This window comes from Gigantopelta aegis, chromosome 2 (assembly GCF_016097555.1).
Source record: "Gigantopelta aegis isolate Gae_Host chromosome 2, Gae_host_genome, whole genome shotgun sequence".
In the NCBI taxonomy this organism is placed as follows: domain Eukaryota; kingdom Metazoa; phylum Mollusca; class Gastropoda; order Neomphalida; family Peltospiridae; genus Gigantopelta; species Gigantopelta aegis.
The window spans coordinates 23561257-23579426 of NC_054700.1; the positions used below are offsets into that span (position 1 = coordinate 23561257).

An 18170-nucleotide genomic window follows, 5' to 3' on the forward strand; every position below is an offset into this window, starting at 1 on the left:
TTAAGATGTTATCGACTAACATAGACTTTTTAATAATTGTAATTACATATCAAATATATTTTTATGCATAAAATATTAGTGGCTGTATATTAAACATGTTTCTGATCGTTCTACTATTTGTACTAGGTTAAATTTCATTTTATTTCCTAAAATATATTTTTTCGTACATACAAAATTATTTGAAGACAAATTCCAGTTTGGGCTTCTTACAAATATTAAGACGAGCAGAAAAACATTGAATATACAGACACTGATATTCTAAACAAGAAAATATATATAATATGTAAGTTTAATCGTAGAAATATTTATTTTTCGGAAACATCTTACAATGTAGCATACTCAGGAATATCCCTTTAAATGTACTCATTTACTGTGTAAATGTCATCATCACATACAGAACTAGTGTCCCTAATCACAGATCACATTGATTTATTAATCATCGGCTATTGGATGTCAAACATTTGGTAATTTTGACATATAGTCTTAGAAAGGAAACCTGCAACATTTTTCCATTAGTAGCAAAGGATCTTTTATATGCACCATCCCAGACAGGATAGTACATATCATCTTTGATATACCAGTCATGGTGCACTGGCTGGAACGAGAGAAATAGCCCAATGGGCCCACCATCAAGGATCGATCCTAGACCGACCATACATCAAGCAAGCACTGGACAACGTCCCATCCATCCCTAAGGCCAAAGACACACAGGCATGTTTTCAAAGGAATGTGATAATTTTGTTATCAGGTTTCTAAAGTTATGAAAGCACACGTTTATGACCATATTGGAGCACAGCGTCAATAAAAAACGAAGACATTAAAGACACTGTCCTGAGTTTGCTGCCATTGTTAGATATTTCTGACTAATATACTGAGCCGGAGTTCACTAATATTCATGATTGTAAGATGTTTCCTGATTAATAAATATGTTAATGACTAACAATTACATACTTAATACAGTTTCTTGTTTAGAATATCAGCATCTGAATATCCAATGTGTTTGTGGTCATCCGAATGTTTTTAAGTAGCCAGAACTGGATTTGGTTTTCCAATAATTTCATACATATGAAACAATATTTATTAGAAAAAAACTGACCGGCCTTGGTGGCATCATGCTGGCAAGTATAGGATTTCACAGCCTGGTATCGGCTCCCACCCTGAGCAAGTTTTAACGACTCAATGGGTAGGTGTAAGGCCACTACTCTCTCTTCTCTCCGACTAACTACTAACAACTACCGGGTAACCACTGTCCTGGACAGACAACCCAGATAGCTGAGGTGTGTGCCCAGGACAACATACTTGAACCTTAATTGGTTATAAGCATGAAAATAAGTTGAAATGAAAATGATTAGGAAATAAATGCAATTTGACCTAGTACAAATACTAGGGTGATCAGAAAGACATTTAATATATATACAGCCACTGAAAAATATTTAATATGCTATTTTAGTGAGAAAAAAAAAAGAGTTCCTGTTAGTAGGCAACAAACTCAGAACAATCCCTTTAATGACAAAGATAACATATGACATCTATTTTCTACTTTAGAATGTCATGTGTTTCTGATCATTATAATGCATGTGATAGCTCAAAAGGTATTTTACTTTTTTTTTTTTTTCATATGTACAAAATTACTGGAAGGGGATAAAATCCCGTTTGGGCTACTAAAAACTTTATGATGATCAAAAACACTGATATTGATACTCTAAACAAACAAAAATGTATTTAATATGTAATTTTAGTCACTGATTTTGATAAACTGTTATTCACGTCCATCTTGTAATAATGACAGGCAGTTTTAACCTAGTGCTTAAAACGTTGCATGTGTGAACAGCTTAAAACACTTATAACACAAAGACACCAGGCAAATTAGATCATTTCAAAAATGTCCTTGTAAAGATCCACCAATGACTCACTACACATCAGTAGGGCCTCTACGAGTCCAAAATATTGGACTCAAGTACTCGATGGTCAACCCAACACTTACAGTTGATGAAAATGTGATTAAGGAATGAAGTAAAATAGCATTATGTATCTTAATTCCAGCACTGAACATGGATGCCAAATCTTGACATTGTATTGCATTCGACACATTCTCATAGCCCTATCATGTAACCGACAACAAACATATGACAAAATGACTAAAACATTATAATTAAATGAGAGTGCTCTTCCTTGCACAAGTACATTGTACTTGAGTTCTGTGAACGGACTCAAGTCTTGCTAGACTCTGCCCGTGTCCATGTACTTGTGGAGACCCTACACATCAGGGGCATTTTAAGTCATCCCATTCAGCAGCTAGGCCATGTTAGGTTTATAATATATTTTTTATGCTGTAAACATACAGCTAAGTTACACAGTAGTTTTCAAATAATGGCTACATCATAAAATCTCTGTAGCATCCGTAGTGTTAAAATGTTCAAACTTCCATCACGGTTTCTGTAGTCGACTGTGTATAAACTCAGCAATGACAGTTATATTGCCATCTGTGTGTCGCTGGATAAATGGATGATTCTGAAAAAAGTACACATTGTGTTCAAGTCCATGATGTCATCATCAAATATTAATAATACTGAACAGAATGCAAATGAAAGTCTTTTGCCTACTTAGTAAATGATGAGATATTTACAATGACCAATAGTTAAAATAACATAATTATATATATACATCATTTTACTTCTACTTGTTAAAATCAACTGTTAAGACTTTCTATTTCAGACTTCTGAGAATAAAAAGATCTCAGGTAACCTATTTCTTTTTGCATAACCGATTACAGCATGTCCTAAAATGAAAACTAGTTTATGCACAATGAGACTTATGTAACTGAAATGATCCCCTGTAAAATTTTTAGAGACCTGCATTTAGGGAACAGATTTTCTACATGTCAATTAAATACCAAAAACCCACACTAAAAAACCCCAATACCATTAATTCTGCTGCAGTTAACCTTTGGCTTGGATCTTTTACCAGGCTGAAATAAAATCGTAGACAATATTTACCAGTATGGATCACAAATGTGTGTGAGTATAATTTTGAAGATACATATATGCATTATTTGCCTAGGTAGCCTAATATGTAAAATAAAGTTTGTTTTATTTAACGACGCCACTAGAGCACATTGATTTTTAATCTTATCATCGGCAAACTCAGGAATGTCCCTTTAAAGTCATTCTTTTTCCATGACAAAATATGGTCATTCTGACACTGGTTTTTTAGAGGAAACCAGCTATCGCCACATAGGCTACTCTTTTACAATAGGCAGCAAGGGAATTTTTTATTTGCGCTTCCCACAGGCAGGATAGCACAAACCATGGCCTTTGTTGAACCAGTTATGGATAACTGGGCGGAGCACTCACTCAGGGTTTGGAGTCGGTATCTTGATTAAAAATCCCATGCCTCAACTGGGATCCGAACCCAGTACCTACCAGACTGTAGTCAAGTGTTCGAGATTTAAAAAATTGGGCAGTATCCCAGTTGGATACTAACATTTCAAAATCTGGTATCCCACCTGAGAATTTAGTATCCCACTTAAATAAAATTCATAAATAACATTGTAACAAACTTGGAAGACACTGTTCTCGTTCCCAGTCGACATCGTGAAATTCGTGAAATTCACAATCAAACGCAATCGGCAAAAAGATTTGCTGCATCTATTTTTGAGTAATACTAAATAAAGTAATATTTAGCAGTAAGTGTTTCTGACATTACTAATGATAAACCTACCTGTATCAATTGTTTGCAGATGTGGAATCAATATCTCAACTAAATTTGAAGGGAGGAAACATCCAACAAAAACAATAGCAACTTAACGGTTCCCTGTCTATTGCTACGTCGCTATTGCTCCAGTGTAGCATTAGACTGGGTACGAGCTCGAAAATACTGTTACTTAACTTCACCAGTAAATGATGACTTTTATTGTTTCAGTGAAAAATAAAAACGCAGGATTAAAAAAAACAAATATTATATGGTATCCCGGTGGGATACTGGGTTCTTGAAGTCTGGTATCCAAAATTAAATTCTGGTATCCCCAGGATATCGGGATACCATTAATCTCGAACACTGGTAGTCCGATGGCCAGCAGGTAATATGTATTGCATTTCTTTAATGAAGAAGTATAACTGTCAAATTTGAGTATGTAACAAACTCCATGTATTAATTCTACTACACAGTCCTTTTGTACATATATTATATGCAATTATTGTACATATATTATATGCAAAAAAATATGTTTTCAATCTAGTACATGTACAAGTCATGCCATCTGTGTAGTATATGTATAAAATAGTGGAACCACTGTAGTTCAAGGCATATAAAAGATCCCTTGCTACTAATGAAAAAATGTAGCTGGTTTCATCTCTAATATCAGAATTACCAAATGTTTGACATCCAACAGCTGATGATCAATAAAATCAATGTGCTCTAATGTTGTCGTTATACAAAAACAGCTGATGATTAACAAAATCACTAGATGTTGTTGTTAAACAAAACAAACTTTTAACTTCAACTTGAATGATATTACACCATGTGTTGCCATGGTATTAAAGTCTCCAGATGTTAATAGTGACCAGAGTCAAGACTTTAAACGTTTTATAAGCATGAGCCAGGTTGTTTAATATGCACACTTTATCATAAATGCTTGTAACAATTATCACTCTTCATTTTAATTAAATATAAGTATTTGTCCTTATAGTCAATTAAGGTTCAAGCATGTTATCATGGACACATCTCAGTTGTTAACTTATATGTAGGTTTCTCTTACCTGATATATATTAGAAAATTTGATATAGAAGTAAATATTCAACTTATAAAATGTTAAGTAGCATTCATATCTTACCTTTGACCAACTAGATTTACAAATTGTGGTGAGAATATATCTTGAGGCAAATTCATTGGCTTCTGAAAAAAAGACAAGAGTTTAATACATAATTATAAAATTAGAATAAATTACAATATCTAATTAAAAGTACTAAGAAACAGTAAAACTAAAATAATTTTTGCGTGTAAGAATTAATTTTTTTTTAAATTAAGGATTGTCTGTTATATCTTTTACCTTAAAAAAAATCATCCTAAATACTCTGATGACTCCCAATATACAGTTAAAGGCTATGCTTTCTGGAACGATTCGCTGGCGGAGATACGGTACCCGGACTCCCAGGATGACGAGTTCAAAGAGGTCACCTACAATAAAAGGAAACGCCGGTACGCAAATTCACCCGGTTCTAATATTGTAGAATCCCCCGCCGTGGGGGACTTCTTATTAACCAAAACGGTGTCCCCTCCCCCTGCGGCCAAACGAGCTAGGGCCAAAAGGAGGATTGAACTAGCTTCCACTAAAGCAAACACTAGTTTACCTACTAATCTTAATGCTGTCGAGATGGAGGTGGAGCCGTTCCCTCCCCTTGGGTCGGTTGCCCCGGGCCCCCGGGGTGGGGGGGTGGGGGAGATTCCCCACTTTTACAAAAATGTCAAGCCGATGAGAGAGGGAGGGGGTGTGGCCCAAATAAGACCACCCCCCACTTCTTTAGCTAAAAAAGTCCCCTATCAAACTGTGAATAGAGGAGGGTTGACTCAACAGGGTAGAGCCAAACCCCCCTCCCCCTCTTCTCTTAGGAGAGTGGTCAAAACTGATTTGAGGGGAGTTCAGGGCAGTGCGCTGCTCCGCTCAGTCAGACTAGCCAATTCGAACCTTTCCATCACCAATATTACGGTGTGGAATAATGGCTATCTGGATGTCCTCTTTGCCCACCCACCCCGGGACGGGGACTATTCGGGTCAGGGGGGTGGACCATACGCTCCACCTCTATCATATCAAACCAATTAAATGTGCCAGATGCCAGAAGTGGGGCCATACCCAGAAAAAATGTAGGTCTACACGGGAGTACCCAATATGCTTTAGGTGTGGGGCCGCCCACCCCAGGAGAACCCCCGATAGTCCGTGCACCAGACCAGTCTCCTGCGCGAACAGTAGGGGGGAACATTGCACTCATGCCAAGGAGTGTCCTGACTATAAAAGGGCGGTCCGCCTTATGGCGGATGGGGTTCCTCCTTCAAAACCTATGGGTAGTCAAGTCGGTGAGCCCCACCGTCCCGCTTCGGCAACTGGTGCAAGTAAGACTAATAAGACTGAGTCGCATAGTGTTACTTCAGCAGCTCAGTCTGTTACTTCAAAAACTTATGCCGGCGTTACCTCTGGGGCGGGTAAACCAGATTTTGAACAGCCCATAACTGCTCTCGATCTTGTCAGGATTATTTCTGGTATCTTCCTGACACGAGAGATACCCAAAGCCCCTCATCAAAAATTCTTTCTGGACGACATTATTGTGGCGTCTAGGGATGAGTGTGGGGTACTTAATGATCACCTGGCTATTAAGGTTAACTCTGCTGCCATTGAGACCCGTAGTGTCTCATGGTATAAAGCCAGGGATCTAATAGTTGTGGAGGCGCGAACTAGTGCTGAGGTGGATTAACCTATAGTTATTATCCATTAACCAGTACTGTTCCGTCCCCCATTATGTCTACACATAATATTAACAGTAGTAAAAATAAAAATACTAATTACAACAAGAATAATAATAGTAATAAAGTTAATAATAAAAGAGTTGACAATTTGGGCCTGGTCATTCTACAGTGGAATGCCAAGGGTTTGCGGACAAATGGACCAGAGTTAAAAAAATATTTGGATTTAAATAAAAATAGATATTATTGCCATTCAAGAGTCCTGGATTGCAAAATACTACAGATAAAATTAAACGTACTAAATTATTTACTGAATATAAAATTCCGGGATATACTGGACTCTTTTATACGAATGACAATAAAATTAGGGGAGGAGTGGCTACCTTTGTTAAAAATAGTATCTCCCATTCGCAGATTAAGACCGAGAATGAGCATTCAAGTATCGAGGTGGTGGGGGTTACTATTCATGCTAAGTCTGGGGATATAAATATTTTTAATTATTATGTTCATCCTGCTACCACTGGTATTAAATTAAATCTTAATAATTTTCTTGCACCGATTGGTAACTATAATAAAAATGTAATTATCATAGGAGATTTTAATAGTAAAAATAAATTGTGGGGGTCGAAGGTTACCAATCCTCAAGGTCGAACTATCGATTCTTTTATCGAAAAGCTAGACCTAGTTTGTTTAAATGATGGTAGCAGTAATTTTTTATCTGAGGCGTACCACACCTGGTCTCGTCTTGACATTACATTGGTCTCCAGCAATATGGCTGCTGGCTGTGGGTGGGAGGTCCTTGGTGACTTGGGTAGTGACCACCTCCCAATTAAAACTATGTATAATATTTCTTATTTATGGTAGTACTATACCAAATAACTTCCGGCTGGGTCAAAGTTTGAGGTGCACCGAACTTTTGATAGAGAAGTGAACACCACAAGTCCTGTGATTGGTTGTAAAAAATAATAGTTTCATCTGGGTAAAATAAATGTTCAATTTTATTTCATCTAGTACCAATGTGTCAAGTAGCCTTGTGCTTCAAACATGTATGGGGTACCTGTAAAAAAAAGTACTCAAATTTTGTGCGAAACTAGGGTAGTCATAGACGCTACCCGTTATCTCAGAAACGAGCAGCTTGACCCCCATTTTTTTATGATTCACTTTAAGTGTAAGGGGTGGTAGTATTTATATCCGTGGCGTTTATGTCGGTTGATACGTTGCAGGTAGGAGTTTTAGCCGCATATGTTACTATTGTCGTCCATGGGATTTGATTTGGTAGTATACACCCTTATGGATTGACAAGACTAATTATAAACCTAAATGGAATTTTAATAGAGCCGATTGGTCCCAGTTTGGACACCTGTGTGCCGAAGTAGATCATGAGCAAATTAGAGATATTAATATAGATAAATTTAATAAAATTTTTACTACAGTTATTATAGATATTGCTAAACAGACTATACCTTTTTATTCTACTAAAAATAATTATAACCCGGTCCCTTGGTGGACAGATGAGCTGTCTAGACTTAAAAGACTTAGAAATAAGTCTAAAAAACTTAAAAAAAAAAAAATACTGAGGAAAATATAAAGAATTTTAAAGATATTAAATATAAACTGAAACTCGGTATTAATAAAGCTAAAAATGCCTCATGGACTCAGTTTTGTGGTTCCCTTAACAGGAACTCAAAGGTTAGAGAGGTGTGGGCAAAGATCAAAAGGGTGAAAGGGAAACCATCTAGTATTAAAGGAATACTTAAAAATAATAAAAATTGTAAAACTAATCAAGATAAAGCGATTATTTTAGGAGCCACTTTTAAAAATAATTCATCTACTAATAATTATAATAAAGAATTTCAAGGCAGGAAAATTAATATTGAAAAATCTAGTCCTATCCCGAATGAACCCTGCTCCCCGAGAGATGACCTGCCTTATAATGCACCATTTAAATTGCAGGAATTGTGTAGTGCTTTTGGTGGTCGAAAGGCCATGGCTCCGGGTCCTGATAATTTTAGTTATATGTTTTAAAAAAATATGCCCACCAAAATGCTAGAACTCTTCCTGGAATTATTTAATTTGATATGGAGCGAGGGGTACCTCCCATTAGAGTGGAAACACGCAGAGGTGTTTGCGCTCCCTAAAATGGGTAAAGACCTCTCCCTCCCTACTAATTACCGACCTATTTCATTGACATCCAGCGTTTGCAAGATCATGGAATGTATGGTTAACAACCGCCTTGTCCACTTTCTGGAGGTAAATAGTTTGTTGTCTACCTTCCAGAGTGGTTTTAGAAAACATCACTCCACCACTGACCATATTGTGCGCCTTCAAACCGAGGTCAAGGATGCCATGCGGAATGGGCACAAAGTGGGTGGAGTGTTTGTAGATATAGAAAAGGCCTATGACATGGTCTGGCGACGGGGATTGTTAATGAAAGCATATAAAATGGGGATTAAGGGTGCAATGTTCACATTTATCTCACAATTTTTAATGCAGAGAACATTCGCAGTCAATGTTACTGGTTCTTTTTCCCCCATTTTAACACTTGAAAATGGTATCCCACAAGGCTCAGTAATAGCACCCACCCTGTTTGCAATTTTTATTAATGATTTGGCAGAGGTGCTTATTACAAAGAATGAAAGTACTAAATCTAAGATAAGTGTTGGTCTCTTTGCAGACAACACTGCATTCTGGAGAATCGCAAACAATTATGAGGACCTTCAAAAAGATCTCCAGGTGGATATTAATAATCTAGCCCTTTGGTCCAGAGCTTGGGGTGTTACCATTTCAAATGCAAAAACTAAAAGTATAATTTTTCACAAGAAAAGACAATTTAAATCAATATGTGAGTTGAATTTAAAATTTAATGAAACAATAATTAATCAAGTGCAATCGGTCAAATTTCTGGGAGTAATCTTTGACCACAATCTTAGTTTTGGGGAACACATCACTGAGGTTACTGGTAATCGTGTTATTTACCTCAATCTTTTGAGGGTATTATCAGGAACACCATGGGGAGCAGATTGTAAAACATTGCTCATGATCTTTGAGGCATTTATTGTTTCCAGACTGCAGTATGGTGCCCAGGCCTTTGGCTGTGCCAGTCAAACCCAGCTCCGAAAACTTGATAGCGTATATGGTAGGGCCCTCAAAATTATTGTTGGGGGCACTATCTGTACGCCATATGATAGTGTTATGGTGGAGCTGGGAGTGATGCCCTTAGCCCTTAGGAGAATCAGGCAAGGTTTAAAATATTTTAATAAAATTTGTAGTTTGGTACCTGATTCCCCAGTCAACCAACTTAAACCAGTATTAATAAATAATATTAACAGAGATAAGGACGTGTCTGTAGTCTCCTATTTAAATAAGTTCGCAAATGACTTTGGGACTGTTGGCCTGCCATTGAGTAGGGTGGAAATTGATCCTACCCTCCCATGGCTGATCGGCACCCCACTGATTCATTACCACATCAGAGAAGAAATTATAAAAACAGATAATAATAGTTTAAAGAAAATAATTTTTCAGATAGTACTAGGGGAATTCTACCCGGATGTAATTCAGATCTATACAGACGGGTCGAAGGACCTGATACTGGAAAAACAGGAATGGCCTTTATAATCAAAAATAGTAATGTTAAAAATCCCATAGCCATTAGGGCTAGGCTATCGGATAATATCTCAGTTTATACCACCAAACTTATGGCCATACTGTATTCTCTGAAGTGGGTCGAACGTTATCATAAAGTTAATAGCCCTAACAGATATGTCCTGTTTTCTGATAGTCTTAGTGCCCTGCAGGCAATCAATGGCGCCCGTAGTGTTGGGCCAGAGATTATTTGCAAAATTTAAAAATTTATAATAAAATTGTTGGTGAAGGAATTGAGGTCGCCATGGAGTGGGTCCCGGCCCATATCGGAATAGCAGGTAATGAACTGGCTGATGCGAACACTAAAAAGAGTTTGCTGGATCCCGTGATCGGTGTACCAGTGGAACATAATTATAACGAAATAAATTCTATAGCCGAGCCGCACTTTGGTCGTCTGTGGCAGACGGAGTGGGACCACAGAACCAGAGTGTGGCATGCTTATATTAACCAAAGGCCCCCCCCCGGTCCAATATCATTTAATGTTAAAGCTACACAAATTTTTAGCAAGATTGCGGATGGGTACATCATCCGCACTTAATGATACTAAATTTAAAATTAGAAAAATACCATCACCTAACTGTTTGGTATGCCATACATTAGAAAATGTTAACCACTTTTTGACTGAGTGTACCAAACATTCTAAAATTAGATTAAAGTTAATTAGTTATTTAAATAAAATTAATTTACAATTTACTGCTTTTAATATACTAAATCCACCGAAAGAACATAAAATGGTGGTGGACAGGCTGGTGGTCGCCTTTGTTTATCAATCTAAAATTAATATTTAAATAAAACAAATGACCAACTTCCTGGGCGGTCACTGCTTAGGCATTGTTAGATTGGTGCAAAAGTGACCGCCTGTGGGTTGGTATTTACTATAGATTAGTGGGTGCGGTAGTATTACTATATGTAATAGCCTCCTCTCCCTTATGGAGTTGGAAGGACGTTGCTCGCCCTAATTCTCCACTTCTCAATGTCGCGCCTGGCTTGCTTCGGATTGGTGGACTTTATTATTTTTATATTGTACCGGTTTTTTAAGCTTTTGTATATTATATATATATATTTAATAAAATAAATTTTTAATTGTATAGTAATGTGTGGTATGAATGGTGTGAATGAATGGTATATTTACTCTGGGCTGATGGTAGGGGGAATGTTATCTGGCAGTAACACACACACACACACACCCCCCCCCCCTTCTCACCGACCAAATATATTGTATAAATCTTTTTAATTCTTAATCTGGTTTTATATTTTAAAAATTATTAGGTTACTGGCGTGCTCGTTTTAATTTGTTTTAATTTATTTTATACTTGTTTTTAACTTTATTGAAAAAAAAAAAAATAGGAACTTAATAGGGCGGGATGCTGCTCCTATCCTAGTGGCTGGAACCTGGTACTATACCACGCATCCACCCACTAGTCTTCTAAATTAAAGGGTCACAGCGTCTGGTGAATGATGTAACTTCTAGATTCCCGTGGACTACGGAGAGGCACCTCTGGACTTCAGGGTCATCCGAATACGTTTCGCTCTGCCAGGCTAGCCAGACGCAACCTTTTTTCTATCTGCTAATCTAGCGGAGGGGGTCACTCTCCTAGTGACCCATCCGCATAAACATCTGTGGAGCACCGATGATGGATGATGGAGGGCACGACGGTTGGGTTGGGCGGGGGTGGGCCGCCGGGGGGTGGGGGGCATGCCACCAGAAATAGGTTAGGCCATAGGCGTAGGCGGTTTCGGCCGTTGGGGGAGTTAGGATGGTCTGGGGGACTGTCCACCGCCTCCGGGGGGCCCTCCCCCGGTTTCGGCCACACTGAAGTTCCCAATATGGTTGGTGCCTCGCATAAAATTCACCCCCGCTATTAAGCAAAATTCCTGTGGCCTAGGGTTAACAATGAGCTCTGTAATAAATATTTTTAATTTTGGAATACCCGTTCTAAAAGTGCATCTAAATTGTATATGTTAAAATAAACTAAAATAAATATATTTACAATTCAAATGGTTTAGAAATGACGCAATTAAAAATATAAAATTAAAAGATAAAGTCCTATTTCCCGATTTGTGAAAAATTCTAAATTGTCCGAGTTAATTTACTGCCCCGGACTGGTTCACTGGCATCCAGATACCGAGCCCGGGGTAGTCATGCTTGAAACCCTAGTGGTATAGGAGCATGTTAAAAACATTAAGATGAAGATGAAGATAAATACTCTGATGAAGGTAAAAGAAATAACAGACAATCCGTATCATTAAATTTATAACATATTATTATAATGATGTTAAAAATTCACATTTTATTTTGAATTATGTTTTTTGTTCTAAACAATAACGCTCAATAAGACAAACTACTATCAATATAAAATGATGTCATCAGATACGACATTCCCTGAAGACGTAATTTTTATGTTCATCGAGAAATGAATAAACTCCCATTGCTACAGCTGGACTAATGGGATGGTATTAAATTGTAATGAATGTAACAGGAATTTTATTATTTAAAAATTTAGTGCATGTAATCATTATTAATGATGGCACTATACCAAATAAGATCCACGTGGGTCAAAATTTGAAGTGTCATGTACTACTATGTCAATTTTGCATGAAACTACAGGTAGTTGTTTTGTAAAATCCTGTTACCAGTATATCGAAAATGAAGTACGAGTGGTTCTACTTTCTTCAGTTTTGGGAGAGACGTTGTAGTATCATATTTATGTTCATAATTTAATCGGTATACAGGTACACTGAAACCTGTCCAAACTGGATCATGCCAGGACCTAATACTTATCTAATTTAGACACAATCCGATGTTTAGAAAATTCAAGATCATGAAACTTGGCCGGTTTTGACAAGATTCTGGTTTGTTTGTGATCTGGTTTAGATAGGTTTCACTGTATTACATATTACGTGTACTTACTTCATGGACAATACACTTCATCAGGTCAAAGGGCTGAAAAATAAATAGGTTCTACTCAGTGTAGGCTAACATACCAATGCAATGTACTAAAATTAGACAAAATATAAACCAGATTTCTGTTAAAAATTCTGCTTTTGAACATTCATCTTGTATTCCAGGCCTCTGAGACTTGAAGATTTAAGCTTATATAACAGGTCAAAGTTTGAACTGCACACAACTTTGAATGTCGGACTGAACTGGTTGAAAAGAAAAGGACTGGGATGTGGAGGTGGACAGTAACAAATACTGAAAGATATGAACAGCAGATTGAGGAAAAATGAGACAGAATTTGAAGGAGGAAAATGACAGGGAACGGGACAAACAAAAGATATAAAGAGAGAATGCTTAACAAGCTTTGAGACAATACTGTTTATCTTGCACAAGTGAATTGATGTTGTGCTTCCCGAGCCTTTGGCAATTCACGAGTGCAAGATAAATGGTATTGCAGACCTTGTCATTTAAGGTGCGCAAGTGCGATCACGCTCGTACAGTGCATGTAATTTCAATCTGGCGAGTGTGAAAAATAACATGTTACACTTAACAAACAGCGCACAAACAGTGCACGTAAAATAATTTTGTATACCTGTATTGATTGACACCATTTACCTTATATAGCTGATAGAAAGACCTGTTTAATAATAACAGATACAAAAAAACTGATGAGAATGGTAGTGTCCATGCATTTTTTTTATATATGACTGGTGCTTATCTTTGCTACACAAATCGGAAAACCCTGGTTTAATAGACGTCTTCTAAGATGTACCAATCCAATCAAAACTCCTTTGCCTATTTAATTTATTATTAATTAGAAACGTTTAACGAGTTAAAACAAATTTAAATATGAGGGATCTAATTCAGTCGGTAGTGCACACCTGAGATGCTTTGGTCATAGTTCTAATTGAACCACCTCCTCAGAACCAGTGGGTTTTTGCCATCCCAACTATCCTAATCATGTTCGTTGTACATAATAATGATATTCAAGACAAGTTGGAGAAAACTTGAGGTCTTTTCTCATTTAAAGATACATTACCGTTATGGTGGCATCCATCAGTAATGGCACACATGACTCTCAGGTACTGTAGCAGACCTGTAGCCGGTAAGCCATATCTCATTCAGGTTCTGATAGGGTGGGAAAATGTAGCCACTAGGGAATGCAGGTGCTAGGTAACCTCCCAATACACTGGAGTGCTAATAAAAACATCAACAATGTTATGGGTGTATCCATCAGAACATTGAACTAAACAGTCCCCTGAGTGTTTTCTTTCTAGTACACCAAGTTACTGTTAGTTCAATTAAGGAAACATGTCACCAATGTGCAGTGCAAAAGGTTACTGTTATCCAGACACAAGTCCTGACCTGTCGGTTCGTTGGACATCTCAGTGTGCAATCCAGGAATCCGACAGCAACATCAGCAGCGATGAGGATGACCAGTACTGACTGGACTTTGCGCTGCAACCATGGGACCCAAATAATGGAAACCTTCAATGTCTTTAGACGAGACATCCCACAAATAGTAGCTGGCAAAGATGGAATCCATGGCCCCAAAACACCCAGTTAAAATGTGCAGTGCAGAGACAGTGGCGGCAAGGGCACATAACTCATGCAGATTAAAAGCTGATGGTGGCCGAGTCTGATAGGAACACAGGATCGTGGAACGAATCCAAGTAGAAACTGTTTTCTTCGTAATGTCTTTAAGGTGACTTTGGTTACACAAGAGAAAAAATCTCTTACAATGATGATGAAAGGATTGAGTTCTCTCAATGTAGTGGTTCAAGACTCGTACAGGACAATAAATCCTCGATATCCGCCGGGCCCACAATGGATGAGAGGGCTTGAACAGCGTAAGACCTCTTGAAGCACACCATGTCAACATCAAGCGCATGGATCTCAGATACACATGCTCCTGTGCCAAAGCCCAGAAGAAACAAAGTTTTCCTCGTTAAAACTTCTAAAGAAGCTGACACAATAGACTCATACAGTGCTTTAGTCAAGGCCCTAAACACAAGATACAAATCCCATTTCGGTGGTCGAAAATGTTGAACTTGATCTTCATGCTTAAAACCTTTGATCATGGCATGAATCTCCAGGATGGCAGACAACTTGGAACCAGTGGCTGCATCATGGACTGAGGCAATAACCGATATATAACCAGCCATGGTAGATACCTTCAGTTTAAAAGACGAACGGAAATACAGCAAAAAATCTGCAAGTTTCTCCACTTGAATAGTCTGAGGTCAAACGTTCTCACGTACAAACCATCTATGGAAGCAAAGCATCGAACACTGTAAGCCGCTGTTGTTGATGACGGGAGGGCTTTCAGGATGGCTTCCATGGTTTTTGAAGAAAAGCCTTTCTTCTTTAACCCCTCGGTGATAATGTCCACATGTGTAGTTGGAACAAGCATGGTTGAGGATGGTGTAACATCGATGTGGGATGAAACAACAGATGATCCCAATCATATTAAATGATACCATTGCATCATAGCTGTGATGTACATATCGCTGATGACATACATGTAAGTTAGTTGTTGACATGATAGCCACCATGAAAACAAAGACATTAAAGACTATACTGAAGCACTGATTATGACATCAATAAGATAACTAGCGGAAGAAATGTGGGTTTTTTCCCCTAGGGAAAGATAATTTTTCTTTCCCCATTTCTCTCTGCCAATATGAGTAATAAAGAGAGAATACTACATGTGCATGTACATAAGTGGTTGTTAGATACCACTGATCTTACGAATTGTTTGCAAACATAATTAAGTCAAGTTTGATATCTTTGTAAACTACATGTAGTTGCATAATATTTAGATGTGTATGTTTAGTATTCTGTTTGTTACATACTTATCCTTAAAATTGAAACGTCTTTTGCAACTAAGTTATTTACAGGTGCTTGGGCTTGCACTGTTAATGTGTTCATGAGTAGTGTTAATTTTAGAGGATGGTTTTACATCAATCTCCAACATTCAGTGGATATCGTCTTTCAATACCAAAAATCTAATACAGTTTTCTGTTAATCTGATGGGCCAGAAAATGAATCAATACATACCATCATTTGACTGGAAATCTGTAACAGAATTTAAAATAAATAAATAAATGACTGCATGTATTATTCTACAAGTAACATGACTGCCATTAATGAAAAATTACTAAATAATCAGATTAATTATTTTTAAAGTACACAGGTAAATTTGGAGCAGTGGTTTATTTTACAAAACCCAAAAGAATACAATAGTTTATAAGTGATAATACTGGAAACGACTGGACTATTGGTGTAGCTTGTGAAAAAAGAAAAAAAGAAAAGTGATAATGACTCATCACACGGAATTAGGTTGTGTTGAAAATAGGTGATATGGATTTATTTTTAATAATTCAATCATATCCATGTTTTGCAACAGAAATTAACAGCCAACGAAAATATTTATTTTAGTGTATCCTGTATTACAATAAATCATGTTCAAAACACAGACTACAATACCAATAAATTTGCCTTTGGTTCGCTCCTAAGTCAGTGAAGAGAATGAGAAAAAACAATTACGTCATACTTTTACTTACTACAAGCATTTTCATTGAATATCTTAAATAAGAAGAATAGATAATTAGGTTTTTAATATTTGTGGGATTTCTTTAATAAAAACACAATGAAATTGTTTACAGGTGTAGCATTAGAATAGGGATAATATCACTGTGTTTCATCTCGTCCGTAAATCCAAATTTTGTGATAAATCCTTATAGGTAACAATGAAACACAGTGATATTATCCCCTAATTAGTGGTTTGGTTCGCAGCAGAAAAGTACCATGTTTGCCTGAGCTACGAACATGTCTTGTTTATTAGGTTGTAGGGAGTTTCAGGGTGTTAATTGTTAGGTTTTGGAGTATGATAAAAGGTCTGAAAAAATCTTATTCGTATTCAATGTTTTGTGTTATTTTATGTTATTTTATGTTAAGTGTAAATAAAAGTTGACCTAGTTAATTTTGTGTTTTCATTTTGTCTTCTGCACTAGACCTTAGTGAAACTCTTTATCATAAACAGCTACCTTGAAAGCCAGATCAGATAAATCGAATCTGGAAAACTAATAAGATACACAGAGAGATCGAGGGATTCCCGTTACACATGCAGTGATAAAGAGCTAATGAGTTGTCTGCTTTGACAAGATTTACTGAACAAAGTGATTTATATGCAACATATTCTGTCACACTTTATTATGTTAAATTATTAGTGGTTTTTTAAAGGTTAAAAGAATGTTTTGACACATTTTTTAAAAATGAGTTATTTACGTATGTCCACATAAATAACATTGCCACAGTTTCTCAACTATAAACTTCATAAATTTGAATATTTACCATGGAATAAGATTGATTTTACTCAGATGTACATTCATCATCTAAGCAATATTAATAATTATATATCTTAAATCAGGTGCAGATTTTGGTGGGCCTGGTTCACCACTACTTTTGATGTGGTAATTAAATTTTCTTATTAATCAATGTTACCAAACTACACTAAATTAATATTATGGGGTCCCTATTTAAAAACAAATCCTGGATCTGCTCTTGGAAATTACGGGAATCCCAAAACTCTAAAAAAAAAAAAATATTTGAGTATTCTTAAAACAAATGAGCCGACTTGCCGAATGGAGTGAGACCCATACTGGACATAATGGACATATCGGAGACACTGGCAGGGTCCCCTGTAAAATGGTGAAATAGAGATGTTCATAGATTTCTTTTCATGGCCACTTAGTGCTGTTTAGCTAGTTTTGTTTACAACATTTTGTGTGATTAAATATTTATGCAGTTAAAATGAGTAGTTTAAACCAAAGAAGTATGTATCAAAGTTATTTTGGAACATATTATTTTATAGCTTATTATACTGCACACAGGATTAATAGTAAGTGTCCACAAACAATACTCACAGATTGGAAAGGGAGTTTGCCTGTTGCAAGCTGAAACAAATATGACATTGTAATGGGTGGGGTTTTTTTACTCACAAATAAATAATAGATGTACATGTATAGCACAGAACAATTTCAAAACTGTTCTTTTGTTATATTATATGGTTGCCAGGTACACAAAAATTACAACCCAATGGACGCAAAATGAAAATAATAAACATTAAAAG

General features: G+C 36.7%; 1 protein-coding gene across 4 annotated transcripts in view; it reads right to left on the reverse strand.

The window, feature by feature from the left end:
* Positions 1–1350: 1350 nt before the first annotated feature.
* The window catches only part of LOC121382856 (dual specificity mitogen-activated protein kinase kinase 5-like), a 66814-nt gene continuing 49994 nt past the window's right edge, over positions 1351–18170 (reverse strand). For all 4 annotated transcript variants that reach the window (XM_041512487.1, XM_041512494.1, XM_041512501.1 and 1 more), the window contains 6 exons: positions 17965–17994; positions 16097–16114; positions 13007–13039; positions 4832–4893; positions 2923–2968; positions 1351–2511 (listed from right to left, as the gene is read on the reverse strand). In XM_041512487.1, the coding sequence (XP_041368421.1) occupies positions 2428–2511; positions 2923–2968; positions 4832–4893; positions 13007–13039; positions 16097–16114; positions 17965–17994 (273 nt within the window). In that variant the 3' untranslated portion in view covers positions 1351–2427. The remainder of the gene's footprint in view (positions 2512–2922; positions 2969–4831; positions 4894–13006; positions 13040–16096; positions 16115–17964; positions 17995–18170) is intronic.